This window comes from Antennarius striatus, chromosome 8, assembly GCF_040054535.1.
Source record: "Antennarius striatus isolate MH-2024 chromosome 8, ASM4005453v1, whole genome shotgun sequence".
Taxonomy (NCBI): domain Eukaryota; kingdom Metazoa; phylum Chordata; class Actinopteri; order Lophiiformes; family Antennariidae; genus Antennarius; species Antennarius striatus.
Genome location: NC_090783.1, coordinates 21,435,952 through 21,458,769, shown reverse-complemented (window position 1 = coordinate 21,458,769; position 22,818 = coordinate 21,435,952). Strand labels below are relative to the sequence as shown.

General features: G+C 38.2%; 1 protein-coding gene across 1 annotated transcript in view; it reads left to right on the top strand.

Moving 5' to 3' along the window:
- Positions 1-22,818, top strand: part of LOC137600401 (alpha-1,6-mannosylglycoprotein 6-beta-N-acetylglucosaminyltransferase B-like) — a 94,004-nt gene that overhangs the window by 44,699 nt on the left and 26,487 nt on the right. The window contains exons 5-8 of the mRNA XM_068322012.1: positions 627-703; positions 897-1,076; positions 3,300-3,464; positions 9,863-10,032. Coding sequence (XP_068178113.1) covers positions 627-703; positions 897-1,076; positions 3,300-3,464; positions 9,863-10,032 — 592 coding nt within the window. The remainder of the gene's footprint in view (positions 1-626; positions 704-896; positions 1,077-3,299; positions 3,465-9,862; positions 10,033-22,818) is intronic.

Genomic DNA, 22,818 nt, shown 5'->3' with positions numbered 1-22,818 from the left:
TGCTCATGTAACCCTGCAATGGTTGGCAGCTGTGGGAGAGTGACAGCTGTGTTGTACAGCCCAGTGTATGATGTAGTGCATACTGCGGAACGGTACATGATGTGTACTGTGTACTGTGATGTGTATATGTTTTGATGTGGGATTTGTGGGCATTTATGGTACAAACACTGTGTTTCTTCAAAATTACGACATTAAGAATCTTGGAGATCCTCTCTATCTAGACAATAGTAATTGTTGCGTTAAAGGATTTTCACTTTCCTTGATATGTAAAAGTAGTGTGCGGGTAGTTCCCTGGAAAACTGGCTCTATTAGATTCTGTTGTGTGTTTTTGGGTTGGCTGTTTTGGTTCCCAAATACAACCTAGAGATTGGTGTGCTTCTTGGTGCATCTAACTGCATCTACTGCATAGCTAAGCTTGTGTTTTGGTGAACAGTCATCTTCACGGGCGTTTAATTATATGGAGGAATGACACTTGCATTTAATTTTATTTCACATTTCATCCTATTTAACTCAAAAGACTTAAATATATAAGATATTTCAAGTTTAATTATTGGGTGTTATTTTCCTGGAAAATGTCCAGCCTATTAATAATATGTTATACGAAATTGTTCACATTTTTTTCCCAGCAATAAGAGATGGGACATCAAACCAGTGTGAAGTACCAAGAGATCCACTCTTTCCAGAGTGTCCAGGGAAGGTAGATGTGAGTGTCTAAATCTGCTATTTTTAATGTCATGGTGTAGAGAAATAAAGTTTGTTTAGCCTTTACTTACCGCTTAATTATAAACATTTTTGCTCTGTTCAATTAGCATTTTACACATTTTTCTATGTTGATATGATATGTGTAGATTTATGAATGTAAATTTCTCCTAATCTGTTTTTTGCAAACTATCAAGTGGATGCGTGCTCGTTGGACATCAGACCCTTGCTATGCCTTCTATGGTGTTGATGGTTCAGATTGCTCTTTCCTCATTTACCTGAGTGAGGTGGAGTGGTTTTGCCCACCACTGGCCTGGAGAAACCACACCAGCCCCCCAACTCAGCATGCACTACAAGAGAAGGCCCCTAAGAGACAGGTTAGCCAGTAGACGCCGAGATACACAGTTGCGATAGACATGCCCAAATACACTCAGGGACACATGCACGATGTACGAAGGCTGTTGGTTGATTCACAGTAAATGAAGGCTTTCATTTTAATCCAAGTAAATTGTCCAAATATATATTTCATAAGAATCATTTAAAATCTGAGTATACAACTCAATGTATAACTATTTCAACCGTTACAGCTTGGAAAAAGAACTAAAAAAATGCTAAATGTGGATGCATATAAAGCCATGGACAATAAACATAGTGTCCCATCAAAGTCAGACTAATTTTTGTACAATTACAATGCTACTAAAGTGGTTTTGGAGATCAGGACATTTATTTATAGCTATGAGGATGGAGAGGATTTATCTTGAAACTATTTTATTGATGCAGCTGTTACAATGTCAGTTACATAATGCTTGTTATAGAAACTTTAAGTCTATTCTTAAGAGAGCAGAGGACCTGTACTTTAACATTTATCAATGGAATATTTTATTCCCCTTTTGTGAACATTATTTTTGTTAGTGCATCACCCTCCTAGTCAGTGTCAGCAGACACAAAGGTTTTGATAATAAGTTCAAATAAAGATCTACAAAGTGTATTGATTGCAGATTTCACTTTGTAAGTGAATTCTGGATAAATGAAAATGTTTATTTTTAACTGTAGGCCAATGTCTGTGCTATCTGAACCTACACAAGCATCTATTATTTTTTAATGGTTTTAAGGAGTGTAAAAAACAGATCTTCTTGTAATGAATAGAGAGTAGAGTGGAGGGATTACAACAGTTTGCAGTATAATAATCACATTTTTGTTTTGAGCAAATGCATCATTACAATATTTTGCTCTCTTAATTGTGTCTCTAAATTGTTGCCTTTTATAATGTTAGTTTCAGATAGCCTTTATTAGTAAATGCAGGAAAATCTGAATAATTAATCTACTTTTTCACTAAATATGCTGTTCAGTAAAAGAGTTGTGCCCCATGACTTAATAGTTCTTAACCCTCATATTGCCATTTTATGCTCTGCTAATTAAAACAGGCCTGAAACTTCTCATCACTATCCTCTACACACTGGATTTTCATTGCCTTAAAGGTCACAGAGCAGGAAAATTCATAATACGGTGTGCCCTCTTTCTTTGCGGTTAATGCGTTCCAGGAACCACATGCAATTAATGAATTCCGCGATAGAGCTACAAACTATTTATCTTTTTATTTACGGTAATTTCAAAGTTTATGACCCTCCCCATACTGATATTAAACCATCTTCTATCTGTATTACCTTTTCCCACACTCTTATCAACTGTTTAAAGCACTTTTGTGTCTCACGTAAGTCTGAGACTCATGGAACATAGTGCGCTTCCGGATGCCGTCAGCCAATAGAATGCACGTACGGTAACATGTGACTGCCTACCAGAAATCCGCGATGAGGTGAAGTCAAAAACTTTGATGCGTGAATGAACGAGGGTGCACTGTACTTATATTCCTCAGAGAGACAAAAATTACACACTAAAGTAGTGTGTGAGATTTCCTGCCCACAAACGTAGGTACAAAAAATATCCATTCTTGTGTGTGTATGAATAGTAACACCAGTTTTGATGATATTGTACATTCATCTCTTTGTCTGTGCAGTTTTTCCACGCTTTATTTGCTAAGGCTGTGAAATTAGTTGAGATAAATGAGCTTGTGAAATGTGAATTTGAAGGTAGAGTGAGAACTAATATTAGCACTCTTACTCATCACTCATCATCAAGTGGCTGAACTACGGATATTAGTTTCCTCATATCCTGCGAACAGACAAGTCTGGTTTATTGTCTTGATTGGTTCTTGTCTTTTGAGAGAGGAAATAATCCCAATAATGAAACAATAAAATAATAGCAGAGTGGTTAACCTCACAATATTTTTAGTAGCTTTGTAAAATATTGGCATGGACAAACAAGGTAATTAGCATGTCATCTTGTAAAACGTTTTTTTTCTTTTTGTTTATTGTATAATAGCTCAATGAGGTTTTCTCATTCACACTGGAAAACCATATTGTTTGATGTAAGCCAAAGTATCAGATCATGTTTACATTCTAGTCTGCTGTGCACATCACATGATTGATGAGAAGGCCTATGTTGCTGCTCAAAAGCAAAAATTTAAATTTAATATTTCTGTTTATGTTCCACTCTCTAGTCATTTCTTCTATTCCTTTGTTCAATATCCCTAAACTTCCCAGGCTGCCTTCCGCACGGATCTCTCTGTGCTTCTGGACCAGATTGGTACCGGAAAGGAGTCCCTCAGCTTCATGAAACGCCGAATTCGCCGCCTTGCACAGCAGTGGGCGACGGCTGCCAATCGCCTGGATGCCAAACTGGAGCAAAGATGGAGGGACCAAAAGAAGGTAAGAGACAAAAAGGATGTTGGGAAGAGATTTTGTGGGTGATCTGTTCATTCGTCCGAGGGACTGCAAGAAACTGTTTGAGGCTGAAAACTAGTAGAAGTTTAGTAGATGGAGTGCAATTTAACAAATGAATGCACAACCTTGTCTGTTTATTCATTAATTTACTTTAGAGGTCAAATTTGGCAATGGACAACAGGAAAAGCACTGACACATGCAGATCGCACATTTTCAGTATGACTTGAGTTTGGACACAACTCAGAGAGATCGACACTATGATACAATAATTTTACAGTCAAGTGGAGGATTCAGCAATTTACCCCTCTGGGATTATTAATGGATTCTGATTCAAGGTCAGCCAAAACGCTTTGGAATTCATAGACATTACTGGAGTTTTTTTTTTCATCACCCATGAAAGTCTTTTTCAGGTGCCTCTCCAGATGTGTTACTGTATTTATGATTTATGTACCATTCAAAAATCTGTTGGAAACCCTATACCAGTGCAATTTTTTTGTAGTATAACAGTGTTCAGCTTGTTTTGGTGGACACTGAAGGAGTGCAGTGTGGACCACTGCAGTATGGGCTGCTCTGGTTACTTTCTGCTGGAGTCATGCATGCTGGGGGCTTTGTATGAGAGAAAGGAAGAAAAAATATGCATGGATGGATAAGGCAGAAGAAATTAAAGGGAGAAAAGAGGTAAGAAATATTGATAATGATTGATCAGGATTACAATGAAATGTCAAGCATGTGCCAGTGCCAAGGGGTGAAAAATTAGATGAGAAGATAAGACAAGGAGGGAAGTTACAGAAGAAAATTGATTAGGAAAGGATTGATTAGGCTTAGATTAGAAAGAGGAGTTGAGAGGGATTGTTGAGATAATGATGATGATGATGATGATGATGATGATGATGATGATGATGAGATGATGCGCTATGACGGGAAGTGAGTCGAGGGTGCTTCAGTAGATATTTCATTGAAGTCTTGCCAGTAAGTTTTTCAAAGACCTACTTTTCCAAATGTTAACAATTCATTGGTATTTAAAGGGGTCCTCTTATGAAAAACATATTTTTTCAAGGTTCTACATATACAGTAGATAGTGGTCCTTCCTAAACTTGCGAACTCCGAGAATCTGGACAACAAATGCTCATTATTATGAGTAAAGTGCCATATTGATACATGCTATATTGATCCCTGAGTGGATAATCGGTTTTTGTTATATTTTTACTGCTTTAGGAAAAAAACCATAGAGAATGTCAGAACAAGGAGAATTTAAGAATGAAGAGTGAAAAAAATTGTGATAGAGAATAGATAAAAGAATAAAAATACAAGTATGTAGTTTTTGGTGTCCTAGCTTCCATTCGCCGTCCTCCTCAAAGCGATGTAGGGTTAGTGGACGGAGGTCTCTACATGTGAATAATTAGAAATGTGTCTGTGTGTGCTTAGCACCAAGCTTTAGATGATTGCAATAAACTTGAAATGGGTCAATTATATTCATTTAGTTTGAAATTATTCCTCAATCTTCTCCTGCTGAATCATTTTTGACTTCTGCCGTCCTCCCTCACCACAAGATTCATTTTCATTTTAGCTTTGAAATAAACACCAATTTGACATGGAGACAGAGAACAGTTTTATTTTAATCAACTCTGACTTGAAATATGCAGTGTAATGTGGATTGACTGTGGCTTTTACATTCACCTACACTTCTCATTTGACAAAATCCCTTGTTTCCATTCACAATTTCAGCATTCTGCCTGAGTGTGGAGTCTTGGGTTACTGTTGATTCAGTTCTGTTTCCCTATTTGGCTTTCCAGTTGATTGTAAGCGTTGTGGATGTTTACTCAGAAAAAGAATAAATTATCATAACAGATGGGGAAATATGGAGAGGGATGGAGAGGATTGAGAAGAAAAGCAAAATAAGAGAGAAATAAGACAAGATTTTTTTTTTTTCCTAAACTGCCGCTGGCAGACAGGGAAATAGAACAGGAACGTGTGTGTGTGTGTGTGTGTGTGCGTGTGCGTGTGTGCGTATTAGTGAAGACACTTTAAACACAATTCTCAAGTTGTTTTCTCCAAATTCACAGCACAGGAGATCTAAAGTTAAATATGTTTGAGAGACAACCATTGAGAGTTTTTGTGTGCAGTGCCAGGCTAAGAGCTCACCTTAGATATTCTCGAATCTTTTTATTATAATTATTTTAGAACTGTCCTTCCTGGCAAACAGTCCTTACTTTCCACCATTTCCTTTTCAAAGTAGACGTTCAATAGAATTTTTTTTTCAGCTTTTCTCATTATTAATCAAAAACCTAACCATTTCCACTTTTTTAAGGTGGCCTACTGAACATTCATATACAACAGTTTGCTCATTTAATAGAAATGCTTTAAAGATACATTACAGATTCAGAAAAAGTGACCTTAACCTTTTAGTCTGCTGCAGTGAATTCACTGTCTGTCTGATGTTAGTTGAAGCATCTCAGCTGTTGACTTCATGTGCATCTGTGCCTAAGTGTTGTGTTTAATGCATGCACATCTGTGTTTGTCAGCATATTTTCCTTCCGCCTGACTCTAAACTTTAAGATAAAAGGGAAGGAGGGGTGCAGGTTAGAGAAATGTAACAACAGGGGAAGGAGAAAGGACACGAGGGGGAAACAAAGAGGTAAATTTAGTCTGCAGAGGCATAGCTCGAGCATGATTGAGAGGGTGAAAGTAAGGGTAGGGGCACTGATGAGGCAGCGCCAGCTTGCGTGGCCACCTGTGGCCCTCCATTGGAGTGCTGCAACCTTCATAACAGCCACACTGCATTAGTCTACATGATCACACTCTCACACTCATGATGAGACAAGCGTTAGCATTCTTCTGTTGTTAGGCTGTTAGTGATTAGTAGAGCAGAACAGAGCAGTGAGGTGGTACCACATACTTAAGAGATACTTCTACAACTTCTCTGTTATCTCAAGGACTTTTCAAGGATTTTGCTTCGACACACTTTAAATAAAAAATCCGCACATGAAAGCCAATAGGTTGCTTCTCTGCAGCTAATTCCACTTATTTAATCATGAAATACCACATTCAGAGCGGGGATGGTGTGTTGAAAAACCCTTATTTTGTAGGTGGTCACATTAACACACACGCACCAGCAGATAAAGCATTGTAAAGGTAAGAGAGAAATGTGACCACAAGTGAGTTGCTATTGTGACTGTGACTGTCTCAGTGGTTTTAGAGCAATTTTGTTTTGGATCCCCATGAGATGTTAACTCTAGAGAGGAGCTTTAGAATGATCTGCGATTCCCTCGAGTTTGAGGCGAACAAGAGCGTATCCTCACTGAACACACAAAAAAAAATCCACATACTGAGTTCATTGATGTCTGCCAGTGTGAAAGAAATATGCCCAAACAAATAAAACATACACACAGACACAAATACACAAATACACACACACACACACACACACACACACACACACACACACACACACACACACACACACACACACACACACACACACACACACACACACACACACACACACACACACACACACACACAGCTTCAGCCATAGAAGTCCACTTGTGGGTTTTTTCCACCTGTTCAGCAACAAATAAAGTACAGTATGTATGGCTGAGTTGGCGGGGATCCGCATGGTAAAGCACAGTGACAACCGCCCACCCTCGTTCCTCTCTCCCGTCTGTGCAATCTATTAATTTTTATTCTGTGATATAAAGGCTCCTTCTCTAGAGTCATACTGAAATGTTCTGCTTATTAGTCAGTAAATGAAACCTTTCCTTCACAGTGTAGTTCCTGGATAACAATTATTGGGAATTTCCATTAAACTATGGAAATAACCACAAAACGCATCTGCTTACACAGACATAGATAGCACAACTCTTAGTCCTTGTCTACCACATAATTTTTTTAAAACATAGAAGAACAGAACCACACAACACATGGATAACTGATACACAGAGAGGCTGAATCAGGCAGCTGGTGAGCTCATAAGTTCTCAAAGAGAACTTATGGCAGACACCATCAAGATCATGATCAATGAACATTTTGATGGTGAGTCTCATCCCTTAAGGAGATCTGAACCCAGACACGATAAAGATCACGTTCAACGAACATTCGACGTTCTTCTTGAACTTGTATGCTGCTGAATTTCTGCAGTAAATCTTTTTGGAATACAATTTGTCTCATCATTGAAGATACACCTCTCAACCGAGCTAAAGAAACACAGAGGGTTTTGTTCAGAGCAAAACCCCTAACAGTATCGCAGGCCTTTTTTTTTTTAATGTACTGCACTCCTCAGTTATTCATCTTGGCTGCCAAAGTGTGATGTATCTTCTATTTATTTACCAGTTTGACTGCTAGGTTGTGTGTGTGTGCGTTTTTTGTCTCTGCCCCTCCATCTTTGCCAATATTTGTGTGATTCACTCTCACCAGCAACAGTACTGCCGGATAGAATTTCTGCTATAAATTGTCTGTCCTCCCATCTGCCACCCAAACTATAATTAAGTTTTACTTATCTTCTTTTTTATGAAGTAGAAGTTAATAGAGCAAGTTTATTAAATCAGGAGATTTTTACACTGCAGCCGGGGTATCATCATAGCTTGACTCGACTAAATTCAAGCCATTATCCAAAAGGTTCGTATTTTGGGCAAAAAGGGAATGACAGTTGCACTGGTTATATAACCCACAATAAACAACAAGTATCCTTCCAAAGGGGCCCTGAAATGCAACGCTTGCGTTTTGTTACTTTTACCATGAAAAAAATCATGAAACAAGAATTTGGATCCATCCGTCCATCCATCCGTCCGTCCATCTGATCAGTAAAAGAAAATAATGAATAATGTGCAAAATGTTGTGATTTGTCTGTGGCTCTAGTATTTTTTTCATCTTTTTTTAAAAATTTGTTTGTTTTTTTACCTGTATTTTCCTATTTGTCCTCATGATTTGCATTTCAGGGCCATAGACTGTGTCTAATCTACTATGAAAAGCAATGTGTGTTGCTCATTGATTGAACTGGCTATGCTGTGTGTACATTAAGTGGACATTAATGGCAAGGCATCAGAAATGAGTTAATCAGAGGAAACAGCCAAGGTGAGATGTTTTGGAGACAGTTAGAGAGAGCAGACTTTGATGGTTAGAGAGGAGAATGCAGAAGATAGGCTGACACGGAAAAGGATGACACGCTGTGGTGACCCCTATTGGGATAAGAAAGGAAAGAAAATAAGAATGACAAGACTATGTCTTGTTACTTCAAAGTTATGTGTCAGTCTTCAACAACTCATTTATGCCTTATATAAAATGAAATGAAATGGACTTAGTAATCCTTAGTAGGGAAATTCTTGGTGCATCCAATGAGTAGCTTATAAAGGGGACACTATAGTTGATATGGTTTAAATTTATTAAAGCTGCCCTTGTGTGCCAAGGACATGGTTCTTGTTGATGAAATTAGACTGAAAAGTATGTGATGATGGATTTTCACAATTGCTTACTATTCGACTGATCACAAGAGGATCGTTCTTTGGGGATTTCAATGAATTAGTTTTCGGTTTCCATAATTTTCTTTTGGTCACATCTCAAATTCTTCTGATTCTAATCCTCAAACTCATTAAAACAGTTTGTGCTGTGGAGGCTTAACTGTCAAAGTGATTAACTTAACGCAGTATGAACACATACATAATTAATATAATTGAAGTCGGATTAAATTAGCTGTTTATAATACTGTATACACAAATGACTGCATTTTCCGTAATGTATTTATTGTTCATCATTTGAAAACATACTGTACAAGTTTAACTGTATGTTATGTTTTTTTCCTGCACATATATTTTTAATTTATATGAACTAATGAGAACAGCACTTTACAAATGTGACATTAACAAAATTAATACAAACTTAGTTGCACTTACCAACAGGAAATCATCAAAAATATGGAAATACTATTGAGAGAATGTTAGATATTGCTGATAAATCATTTATTAAATGAAGGGGGAATTACTGAGAAATATTGTGATGCCTTCTAAAACCTTTGAACTTTAGATTAAGCTTTAATAATAATTAACTCCATATGGAAACCTTGACAAAAAGGGTCAGTCAGACAGTTAAATAAGATTCAAGCAAATCCCAATTTTATTTGGAAGAGAGAGAATGAGGGTGAGATAAAACTGAAGGGTGAAATTTGGTGAGTTAACAAGTAAGATATGCAGCTTGCACATGCTTTGCTGTAAAAATGAGGGTTTATTAATTCACTTTCCTTTTTACTTCTTCACAAAGTGGTTAAGGTATTGTGACTGCTCAAGTTTTCGTCATATTGGAATCAAACGGAGGCAAAATGGAGCTTTAATGTTTATCTTCAATTGAGAGCTTCATTTGAACTTTTTCCACAATGTCACCCTTTTCCACTTCAGATCCTGGTCCATGTAGGTTTCCTGACAGAGGAGTCTGGTGATGTTTTCAGTCCCAAAGTGCTGAAGGGGGGTCCTCTGGGAGAGATGGTCCAATGGGCTGACATCCTTACTGCCCTCCATGTTTTGGGACACAACCTTAAAATCTCCATGTCTGTCAAGGAGCTGCAGGGGTGAGTTGCTATCTTGAGAAGCAGAACTCGACCTTGGTCCTCTGTCTGATGCTGCATATTTTCATTTTCTTTTAACAGTCAATTTTTGACTCTCAACCTGAGAGTCCATATGTGTGTGTGTATGTGTGTATGTGTGTGTGTGTGTGTGTGTGTGTGTGTGTGTGTGTGTGTGTGTGTGTGTGTGTGTGTGTGTGTGTGTGTGTGCGTGTGCGTGTGCGTGTGTGTGTGTGTGTCATAGAAATTCTCCTGATCCTTTCAAAGCCAGTGCTGACATATTACATATGTATTTTTTATTCTTTTTTTTGCTTAGCCCCTTGCTCATCTTAACATATAATCTTTTACGAAGGGTTATACTGTATATTTGTTTGAGTGGAATGTCAAGACTTCCAGCAGAGAAGCACAGAGAGTCCCTCTGTGTTTCCAGCAAGGACACAAAGATTTTGACAGTTGCTGCCGTTGGCTTGTCAGCTCTGACTACCAGCTGGCTGTTCCTGCTACACTAAGCAGTGGTCAGTGTGTCATGCTTTTGAATCCTTTGCAGCTCCTTACCTCCTGCTTCTCTCACTGCATTGGCAACGGAAAATGTTACGAGTGTGCTGTCAGTTGTCGGATGCATTTCTGAAATCTGCAAGGAGCCTATCGAATTTCAGCTTGTGTTGGCAATTTCAAATTGATAATCAGAGTTCAAGGAACTTGAGCTGAAAACCAAAAACCCGCCTCTAGCTGAATTGGTATGAGCCAGTAAGTGACATTTCTACTCTATTTCAGCTAAATTATATCAGTATAAGGATCATCAAGATGTAGCATCATGTTTGCTTTGAAAAGAGAATGGTTATTGATCTGCAGCATAGTGGCAATAAGGAGGTTCCTACATTACTATATGCCTGTCTGACACATACTTTTTGCTCACTGTGAGTTCTACTCAAAATGTAAACGTGTGAGTGTGTGTTTGTGTGTGTGTGTGTGTGTGTGTGTGTGTGTGTGTGTGTGTGTGTGTGTGTGTGTGTGTGTGTGTGTGTGTGTGTGTGTGTGTGTGTGTGTGTCTGTGAATTAAAATGTGTATATTCAAAAGAGTACTGCTTTCAAATTACAACCCATTCCTACTTAACTTAGACACTTGTTATAAGGCCCTTTGATTTATTTCTTGTATTGATCTCGTATCGACATGCACCGCAGCTTCCTTGTCTGTAACTGTTGCTGTGTTTATTCATTCCCTGCGTCAGCACACTTATATGTTTCTGCTGACTGATACAGCTGTAGAGCCAGCACACACACACACATACACACACACACACGCACACGCAGATGGGCAGATGAATGTAAATCCAGCCCAGTGGGAGCGATCCCCTGGGTTTATTCTGTCCAGTCTGTGCGATATCTACTTCATGGTCATGACTGAATAAATCATACAGGCTGTCGAGTTCTGTGAAGATGGATTGCTAATGTTGATCACTAGACTTGTGAATAGAAATTGAGAAGACTAATTGCATTGCAGATAGGTGAAGTCTTTATGCTGACTTGATTGAGCTAATACTCTTGTCTTTTTGCTTTAACACCATGTGCTACCTGCGACAACTCTCAGAAATCATAGAAGAACCGTTGTATTGACCCACACCCTGCCTTTGGCAGTCATTTTGTAAACATATAACACCTCTCTGCAGGGACTGGGAGAAAGTGGGAAAATTTTATGCTTAAAAATGGCTTTAGAGGTGACGGGAACATCCATTTAGCTGGGTTGTGTTGTCAGGCTTGAAATGGATGGCAGAATGGTTTTTAACGGGTATCACAGCAGTCCTCTGTACTACATTTGAACATTGGTCTGCCCCACAGCTATTTTAACATACCAAAATGAAAAATTATTTTGTTCGCCTCTCCCTGAAGAAAAGTGGTGTGAGATATATGCACTTCAAATCTGCAGATGGTTTGCTGCGTTTTGTCCAATTACTTTTTATCATGCGTCACTTTTTGTTCTCACGCCTTTCATTCCTCTCACTCCCTTGCCTACATTCAGACACAGCTGTATGTTGAACTTTACTAACTTAGACATAGTCTGGAGGTCTATAAATAAATATACCAGACAGACAGAGACCCAAAGAGGTATTCAGAGACATACACTAAAACACAATGTGGACTTAAAGGCTGACTGAAGCCAGGCAGACCAACGCACATATGAACAAAGAGGCTCTTAAGTTGGGTCAGAACACAAATAGTTGGAAATTTTTCTCTACAAGAACCGGTGCAGACTACCAGGTTTCATCCACTCACCAGCTGTCAAACAATCTATACTGCATTGGCCTTACCTGTGTTCATTCTGAATTCAAAGTCATGGTGTTGTCTTACAAGTTACAAGGCCTGCAAGTTATAATGACGCACCGCTGATTTGCCGTCTTTTAACTCACATTTTTTTAAAACATTTTTGTGGCAGATTAGAGATGTTTTTGAAATCTGTCACCGTCTGAGTGAATGCGCTCATGTAAAATGTGTTTGGAGTGTCCTGGAGTAGAAGAAAGATGACAGGAAAGGAAAGTGCTTAATTCAGATTTCTCTGCTTGGGCTCGGAGCTCACATAATTTGAAAATGCAAATAATGTTTTGTGTGTGTGTGTGTGTGTGTGTGTGTGTGTGTGTGTGTGTGTGTGTGTGTGTGTGTGTGTGTGTGTGTGTGTGTGTGTGTGTGTGTGTGTGTGTTTGCTGATTAAAGTCATCACTTTGTTTTTGGGTGTGAGTGTCCTTCATTTCAGCACAAAGCAGAAATCTTAGTTTGACCACTTATTTTGAGCTGAGTATGCACTCCAATCAGTGTGGGCTGTGTGACTTCATGGTAATGAAGCTGAATTTGGTGCCAATTAGCCTGGCAGGGCACCTGAGATGTATTAGTGTGAGATGGAGAAAAGACGGGGCTCCGCCTGCTCTTCATTACTGAGTCAAGGATCACTTAGAGAGCTGGTGCTGTCAATTTGAAGGTGAGTGGGCAACGTACATATCATGATGCCTGACACTATCATCACTGCACAAGACTTTTTGAAAAAGTTCACCAATATGTTGGTCTTTGCATGATGAATACCAAGAAATAAATCTATGCTAGAAAATCATACCACAGTTTATATACTCTGTCAAACTACTTGTTGGATGACTGAAAAACTTTCTGACACCAATACTTCAACATCCACACCCACATCACATTCTTATTTTTTTCATTTATCCTTCCTTTTAGCCTGGAAGGTCCCATTGAGATATAGTGTAAGATCCCTTCTTCCAGGTAGTCTGCATCTGTGCGCAACTCTGCAAGCAAAAAATGTTCCAGGGTTTGAACCACTTTCTTTTGGGTGAAGTAACATTTGAATGTCCTATGGCAGAAACTGTATAAAACTGTGTTCTGTACTTCCCATATAATGTTTTTGCCTCAGTGGAGCTATTACTTTAACATGTTGACATGGTAAAAGTTATATATGATACACACACACATATATATGTGTGTGTGTGTGTGTGTGTGTGTGTGTGTGTGTGTGTGTGTGTGTGTGTGGTTATTTCTCCTCCTAACATAGCAGATGCCTTACGCCATATTGTTCATGTGATTCCCTCTGGCAGATGCGCCATGACTGGTTGGGCGCTTGATTGACAGGTAGTGGGTGGAGTTGGTGAGCTTATTCAAATATATAGGTGGGGAGATAAATTTATTTCATTCTGTTCTGAGACTTTGCGCCATCCTGTCTACTGTGTTCTCCACTCACTTCTAACATGCACAAACACACACAGTACTTGTGCAAGTGTTAAAAAATTAATACTAATATGAATGGAAATAAAATGATTCATTAGATTAGTTAGTTCCTTGTTTTGTAATTTCATCCTGCTTTCATATTCTACAAATTACTTGGAAATGTTGGAATATGGATCTATTAACAGTCACATCCTTCAAAGACTTGGGATGCAGTACACACGATGACATTTTGCAGATCATAGGATCCCTGGCTTATGTCGGCAGAACACTTTCTGACCTAATTCCTCAGCATCTGAGAAGTCTAAGTGACAAATTCTATAAGTAGTTTGAACAAAATCTTGATCTTTCACATGACTGGGAACAAGAAGCTTGTAGTTCATATGCACAGAAAAGCTTAAAAGACTTGCCACTGCTGACACAACAGAAAATAGCAAGGGCCAGGAAAGATAGCACATTAAAAATGGAATTTCAGAAGGTAGCTTTAGGCAGGTTAAGTTATCACTGGGAGAATTGTTAGCAGTAGTCTCATAAAGTTTTACCATATTAAGTTACCAACATCAAAAACCACAGCAAGGAGGGGCCGAGGGCTCCGGATGTTATACGGTAGATGGAGACCACTGCCCAATTTTATCTATTTTGTCTTACTGATAGTAAGTTACATTGTGCGTGCGTGCGTGTGTGCATGCGTGCGTGCGTGTTTTTGTGCATGCATCTATGCATGGTTAAAGCATTGATGATGGAAGATCAGAATTTTTTAGTTTTGTTTTATAACTATCTTTCAAAAAAACACAAAAATATCACAGTTAACATACTGTGTTCTACACAATTTGTAGATATCTGATATTATATTGTTATGGACCTGGGCAGTTTTTTTAGGAGGGCTTTTTACACATCTTATTCTTCTGCGCTAAAGTAAGAGGTAAATACCCAACAGATTTTAAAGAGTTTCTTCTTGTCATGAGTGGATGCTCTTGTTATGAGTTGTTGCCGCTACCATCAGTTTATGATCTTGCTATGTGCAGATTTTCTTATAATGAGCAGATCTTGTTAGTGTTATGTCATGTTTACTATGCTGTCTTTTTCATTATTATCACAAAAGGAAATAATATGTGACATACCTATATATTCGGTACACTGCAGTAATGATGATCAGCATTTTTCATTCCACCTTCGCAATTAACATTTGCTGAAAAAGCCAGTCTTCCATCATTTACACTTTTAGTCTCTCCAGGATCATTTAACCTTTATGTGAAGCATCTTTTCATTCCCATCTAGTGTAATGTCTGTACATCCTGTTGAACTATTCAAACTACTTAAGACATTACATTATATTCATATAACAAGAGGAATTTCAATCAGCATCTGTCTTTCTCCAGTTAAATCCCCTGACAATCTAAGCTCCTCCTAGCAGTGCAGATAAGCAGGTGGCATCTGTTTTATCTAATCCAATTATGAAGGCTTACCCTTCACACTATGCCTGAATAATATTTAAATAATTAAGATACCAGTAGCAATAACACCACACCCCCATATCTAAATTATGTTGTGATGGTTATTTTCTTCCCTACATTTAGATGAATCTATTCATGTAAATACCCTGAAAAACTGTTAGAATCCACCTCTCTGAATAATATTCCCGCAATAGTCTTGCTCTTTGTGATTTAGATAATAATAATAATAATAATAATAGAAATAATATGGAAGCTATTTTTTGTTTTAGAGCATATTCAAAATCGTCAGAACATTCCAGGACAAAGAGACATGAATATGTACATTGAAACCCATTGTGTTTTTTAATTCATTAACCTCCCCGTGTCTGCATGGGTTCTCTCTGGGTTCTCCGGCTTCCTCCCACCTCCAAAGACACGCACTTCAAATGGATAGAGCTTTCCAAATTGTCCGTAGGTGTGAGCGTGTTCGTGTCTCCTTGTGATTCCACGGTGCACTGGAGTTTTGCCCTGAGTGTACCTTGCCTCACGCCCCCAGTCGTTTTGGATAGGTTCCAGCACCCCGACCCGCTTTGGCGGAAGATGCAGGGAAGATATGGGAATGGATGAATGAATAATTTACTTATTAGTACTAGTAAATGTGCTGCTTAGCCAACATGACCAAATCTCCAAGATCAAGGTGTGGGAAGAAGAAAATAAAACAAAAACACTGAATCACTTGAGAACTAAAAGTAGCCCCAGTTGTTACTCTCCATTCACTTAGAGTCACCAGAGGCGACTAGGTGGACAGCAATGCATAACAGCAGCAGATAGTTAAAAGCTAATCTCATTTTCACTCAGTTACAGCAAGCAGAGTTCATTTTATGACTGCATTAAAAGAGAAGGAGATTGCTAATCAAGAGTTTGCCTGTGGCTGCATTCATTTTTGTCGATGGGAATTGATGGGCAGTAATTAGCTAGTAATTCATATTATTCTAAATGTATTCAGAATTTAATGAATTACCTACTTGCAGTAGGTGTGGTTGTAGCCACAGTGCAGCCATGGGGGCAAATACAACTCTGATACGTCCCGCCATTGCTTGGTCAAAAGCAATGGTAGGATTATTTGAAACCTTAAACATTAATGTATACTCTTTGAGTACATAATTAATTTCGTGGTTTTAAAATATAATTATTTTGAAATATAAATGAAATGATTGGCCCCATAAACCCCCGGAGAAGACACCTCCACCACCACCACCGTTTTTTAAAAATGTTTACAGAAAGACCACTGACCGTAAGTCATGCTTACATTTATTGTTTTGCTTTGGGGTTGTTGGGGGTTTTTTTTTCAATTTCATATATAATCACAGGAGCACAGAACTGTAAGTCTCTAGACGTTTTTGTTTGCTGGGAAGGTTTGTCATTAAAAACTTTTTATTACACTGTTTATTTGTATTGCTAGTTAAACGTGAGACCCTTGAGCGTAAATCAGTTCAATTGAGCTACATATGTACTCATGAATCATGTGTGCAAGTACCATAACTGTGTATCAAAAGAACGAATGCTGGGTTGCATCATAAGCCCATTGCTATAAATCTAGTGACTTGACCCAGAAATGGCTTGCATAACCCAATAGATTAATGCAGAAAGAGCTACCCACAGAAGTTATGTAATGCTTTATATATTTGGATTGGTAAATCAGATTCTTTCAGTTGTACATTTTATTTTCCTGAGTATTTTGGTCTCTGACAGTCTCTAACTGGACCATATTTGTACTGCAGCTCACTATGTGGACACATTTTTCCTTCAGGTGCTTCAATTTCATCTGTTGCTTTCATCTATTCCTCAACATCAGAGGAATCTGTCCAGACCTTGTTAAATGTGATGTCGGGCAGATTCTAAACGCGTAAAAATTCGAAGCCAAATACACCGCACACACACACCTTCATATAAGAAATAGCATTTTGTCACAAAAATATTACCAATCTAATAAGCAAAATAAGCAGTTGATGTTAATATGTGGTTGGTTTAAAGAAATGGGGAAATTCCTTTTTACAATCAACATTTTCACACACATAAAGGCTTAAGCGTGCCTGAAAGCACACACACACACACACACACACACACACACACACACACACACACACACACACACACACACACACACACACACACACACAGCAGTGCCAAAGGAGCAACTAATGAGGTTTGGTGTTTTTCTCAAGTGCAGGAGGTGAACTGGCATCCCTCCATTATACCCTACCCAAATCGGAAACAAAACCGCACTCAGAGTACACACAGGTATCTGCTTTAATAATCTGGTCTCGCCTGCCGTTCTTCTCCATGAAAATTAGACTGTTCTCACTTTCTTTTATCTTTCAAGTCAACACACTTCTCCTGCAGTGGTGGAATTGCTCTCTCTTATTTCCTGTTAACTTAGCATTTTCTGACTTTATTATGCAAGCGGACAGCCACCAAAGTTTTCATGGTACAGAATTTGTGAAGCAGCAGACTCAAAAGAGAACTATATACTTTGAAGTAATTTTGAAGAAAAATGCATTTTCTATTAAACCTACTCGAACTCTGCGATGTGAACTGTTCTTGCAGATATGAAGGGAGGATGTTAAGCTACCAAGGGATTGTGTATGTGATCTTTTTGTTCGATTGAACTCAACACGCATGATACTCCCAAAGGAAGAGGTGAATCTATCTTTAAGAGAAACAATATTACTGTAATATTAGTATACAGTCTTACTATAATACAAGTCGGTTTTAGGAGCAGTGCAAGTGCTTTGGTTTGTGTGCGTGTGTGTGTGTGCATGGGCGCACTTGCGCGTGCACGTGCATTGGTTATGCAGTTCTTCCCTTTGTTTGAAAAGTAAAACATGCAAGTAAGTGCTACGCTCGCCTGCATTACTTGCTCTGCTGAAAATGTCTATGTTAGCAGCAACAAACCAAAAGTCAACACACTTCTCCAGTGGTGGAATTGGACTAAATATTTTTTTTCAGTGCTTTACTTAAAATGTGTATCCTGATGATTCTCAATGTGTACACAACTTTTCAGGAGTTTAAATACCTGCAAAATTACTTTCATCTCAAAAAACTGCCAAAAGAAAATCTTGCTCTTACAAGATTTTGCTCTGCGTGAGTAAAAACCATGTAACTGTACAATATTTTACATTATAAGAGTACTGTAACAGGATCTAGATAGTTTACCTGCACTATATTCCTCTTGGTAGTTTTTATTTCCTGTCCTCCTTTCTTGCCTTGAGCTTTCTTACCTATTTTTTTTGTCTTTCCGTCCTCCAGTTCTTCTCCTCTAAGCTCAAATCAATGTGCTTGTTAGCAACATCCCAGATTTGTACAGCCTTTCATCAATCCATAGTGTTGTCTCTAACCTTCTACAAAGGAACAAACACTAACCACATACACACAGGTAGGTTAATGTCTTACCCTTTGTCTTACATTTGAACATCGGAAGGAAATAACAGCAGTCTTTTAATACTGTTGTTTGTTTGATTCACATCTGTACACAATATTACTTCTAATTGGTAGGCATGACAAAAATGGATTTCAGTATTAAAACTGGAACAAGCTACTGCTTGTTCATCTTTGGGTGATTTAGTACAAGCCAGAGTGTATAGTGTCTGCAGTATTGTAAGGTAATACTTTTATCATGGGGCCAGTTTTGTCTGAAATAAATCCTTATACCTTGTGATGCCATACAATGTACTCAATTGTACAACAGCATCTTCAACAAGGCAGTCAGAGACTGCAACATTTCCCAACACCCCTGAATTCACAATTTTCCAAAGATGAACGTCATCATCACCTTTTTGTGCATCTGGCTTCCTGAAAATGTTGCTTTTTGTTTTGTGATTATATCTCATCAGGTTTTAGAGATGTGTACCTAAAAAGGTATAAAAGTGAAAATTTGACCAGATTTTCAAGGTGAAGGTTGTGGTCCAATTTTCATCCCCTTGCCTCCCTGAATGTATCGCCATTTGTTTCGTCTTTCCATCTTATTCGGTTCCTGAGATATGTGCAAAAAAATACACACAAGTTTAAATTTGACTGTGACCTAGTTTTCTCAAGGTCAAGGTCATCATCTCATTTCCATCCCCTTTGCTGCCCAAGTAATGTGCTTTTTGTTTCATCTTTCTATCTGCAATGGTTGCCAAGGTATTTGATGGACTAACGGACGAATGGATGAACTAACGAACACCGACAATTACAATTGCAACTATGATTGCAACTATGTTAACTCATACAATCACAGAGAAGCTACATAGTGTATTGTAGAGTTTGTAAGATCCCTTGTCTGCTTGACCATTGAATGATGCAAGTCAGACACACATAAAAAAGAGACTTCTTTCGTCTAACTTGCAGATATAGTACATCCATATGTTTTCATCCATGTGGATTCAGTTGTCATTACCAGCCCATAGGCCGAGGAATCTCAATCTCTTCTGGCTGGAGAGGAAACACATTTGTCTGTGACTGAATATAATAAGGAGAAGAAAAAAAACTGAAGTTAGACAAACAGTGAGGCCATGACTGAGAGAAAAGGTGTGTATTGGGTATTTTTTGGGCCTGCGGACACTATGGGCCAAGCCTAAACCAAAGCTATCAGACATTGATTGACTTCTTTTTATCATTTAATATCATTTTTCATAAGATGTTGCCCAAGGAAAAAGTAAAAGAAATATAGAGAAGAATGTGAACATCTTGACCTATTATTGTCTGATAGTGTTTATCAAACTTCTCATTTTGATGGCTGGTTTGATGTTAAAATACATTGCCTAAGTTAATGTTGAACTAAGTTGGACTGCTTACAATGTGGAATAACAGTGAAAGAGCTACAGAAATGTCATACATAATGCAGAGAAGGGGATGGAAGTCCTTTAATTGAGAGTCACAATGAGCTTTTGCTTGGAAGATTATGATCCTCATAATGCTTCTTAATTTGTTTTCAGTGCATTGGTGCATGAGCACGATTGACAAATTAGTATGCTGCATCTGCAGAGTAAGCACGGTGTCATCAATTTTGATGCTGGGAAACAACACAGTCATGAATTATAGAAATATCAATAGTTACATCATTAATTATCTGTATCATAAATGTTAAGTCTTACCTTTTTCATTTTTAGTCTTGTTTCTCCTCCAAATGATTATTTTCTTGTTGCAAAGACAATGCTTGCTAGTTTAACCCGAAGAGAGACTACACAGGATTTGAGAAAAAGCCAAGGGATAATTGTGTTGTACCTCAACTCAACATCACAAGGATTTCTTTGAGTTGTTCAGAGTTAGCAGGGGAGCTGAAAATATTTTGCTCAGTGATGCTGACAGCATCCCTTTCCTGATAGCTTAAAAATGATTGATTGTCAGAGACAGACTCAGTTTGACATTGGAGCTTTTTGTTTTTTAAAACATTGGTCGACACCAAGCTTACTTTTCACGCAGTCTGTATTACCAACAAGCATCCAGGCCAAACAGCTAATTCTTCTTCCAAAACTCACACTAATAAAATATCATCCATCCATCTATTCATCCATTCATCCATCCATCCATATTCAACCATTTAATTCAGAGCCAAGTCACGAAGGCAGCAGTCTCAGCAGGGATGCCCTCACTTCCCTCTCCCCAGAGGGAAGTGAGGGCATCCCATACCAAAGGAATTGAAACAACAATTAAAACAATTATAGTTTAAAGAAAGATTTTTTTCTGATTTTGACATGAAAAAAGCAAGCAAAGAAAATCTGAAATTTTAATGACTTTCTTGAATGTTACTGACACACATGGAAAAGAAATGTATTTTTTACTGTTGTACCGTGGGCACAGATTTGGCACCTATGGGTTAAATTGACAAACCTGCTTCATTAAATGGAAAGACATTCATTTTCATTATTATCAGTTGAATAAAATACGAGACAGAAATCCGGGGCGATGAAAGAGTAATGTAACCAGTACTACTCAATGCCTTTCGTTTGTTAAGTTTCAATGCAATTCAGTCAGCTCAGTGCAACTGCAGAGGGTCAGTGGTCTCAACACATCAATAAAAATTAGTTCAGTTACTGCTTTTGTCCTGCCAACTCAGTACAGTAATAATATGACAATATTCTTTGGTTGTATGTGTCTGTGTCTGTGTCTGAATGTCTGAGAGATGACATGTTGAATGGACTCTGTATCCATTGCAGCCACTTGACTTGAGCTGAGTGCTCCTCAACATTCATCTATATTCATGCGTTCTCTCTACACTTGAAAGGCATGTGTCTGGTGATTTTCAGAGCAGCCGTTACCTACTGTTTCATTCCCATACAGGTTACAAAATGAATTGATGTTATCTGCATCATGTGTGCAAGTGTGAAATTAAGGGTGTCTGCTGAGGTATATGTTAACAAAAGCATGTCCCACCCTGTGTGTTCTTATTCATGTACTGTATATATGCTCTTTCGTCTCACATGTACATCCATCAATATATGAGCTGCATTTTCAATTCCCTTGACTTCCTCAGTCACAAGCAATGTAGACTCTTATTCTTCTTGATTTACTGGGATTAGATCAAAAGATGCTGACAAAGGGAAAAGTGCAGAGTGCTTGATGTGTTGATAGACAAAGTAGGAACTGGCTTTGTTAAAGGGCGCCTATGCAGAGTATTTGTCTATGTCGGTAAGAGACAGACAGGCAGACAGACAGATTACATGTAAAGTACTTATCTGTGTATTTTTTTTCCTTTTTGATAAATTTGTAAACATTTGCAAAACATTATTTGCCAGCATGGGAAAGACACTTCACCCACTTTGTTTCACTCACTGGTGTACGTGTGTGAATATGTGTTTTGGTGGTGGTCTGAGATGCCAATTGCATGTACTGGCAGACATATTTCTGTCACAACAATACATATATTTACTGTTTAAGGAACATTATTTTTAGGCCTAACTATATTTGTGATACTGAAAAAGAGGTGACTTTGTTTTCTTTGCTGACAGTCGCAAAGAAATATTTTTAATGTTAGCATCTTAATTTTTAACAAGTGCAAAATCATTTAATACTATACTACTACTATACTACAGATTATTCTTGTCATTGTACATTGACACACACTACAAAAAAAATTACATTTGAGCTGGATTAGATGACAAATACAGATCATTTCATTTGGCAAACTTCTTTTCTGGTATAATACAAACATACCCACACACATTCACACACACTGCAGTGCTTGTCCCAGTCTCAGCTGCCTCCATCTTTTTTTTTTTCTCTGCTGACCCCGACCTCCCACTGTCAGCCAGGACAGTATGTATGACATTCAATGACAGCGCTTACTGGAAAGCCTTTCAGCGCTTGTGTCATGCAAAAAATAGGCACACACACACACACACACACACACACACACACACACACACACACACACACACACACACACTCACACCCATGCATACAGCATATATTATTACAACAATAGGCAGTGACAGCTACTAGCTTTCCATCACCACACCATTTTGTACTGGTGTGCTTCTAACAACACTGTCCTGCGATAAATGGCTCCTCGGGAGTTTCAGTTAAGTCATTTGGTTTATTTTTAACGGATTAGCTATACTGCATATATAGTATATATATAATATATATATAAACCCTC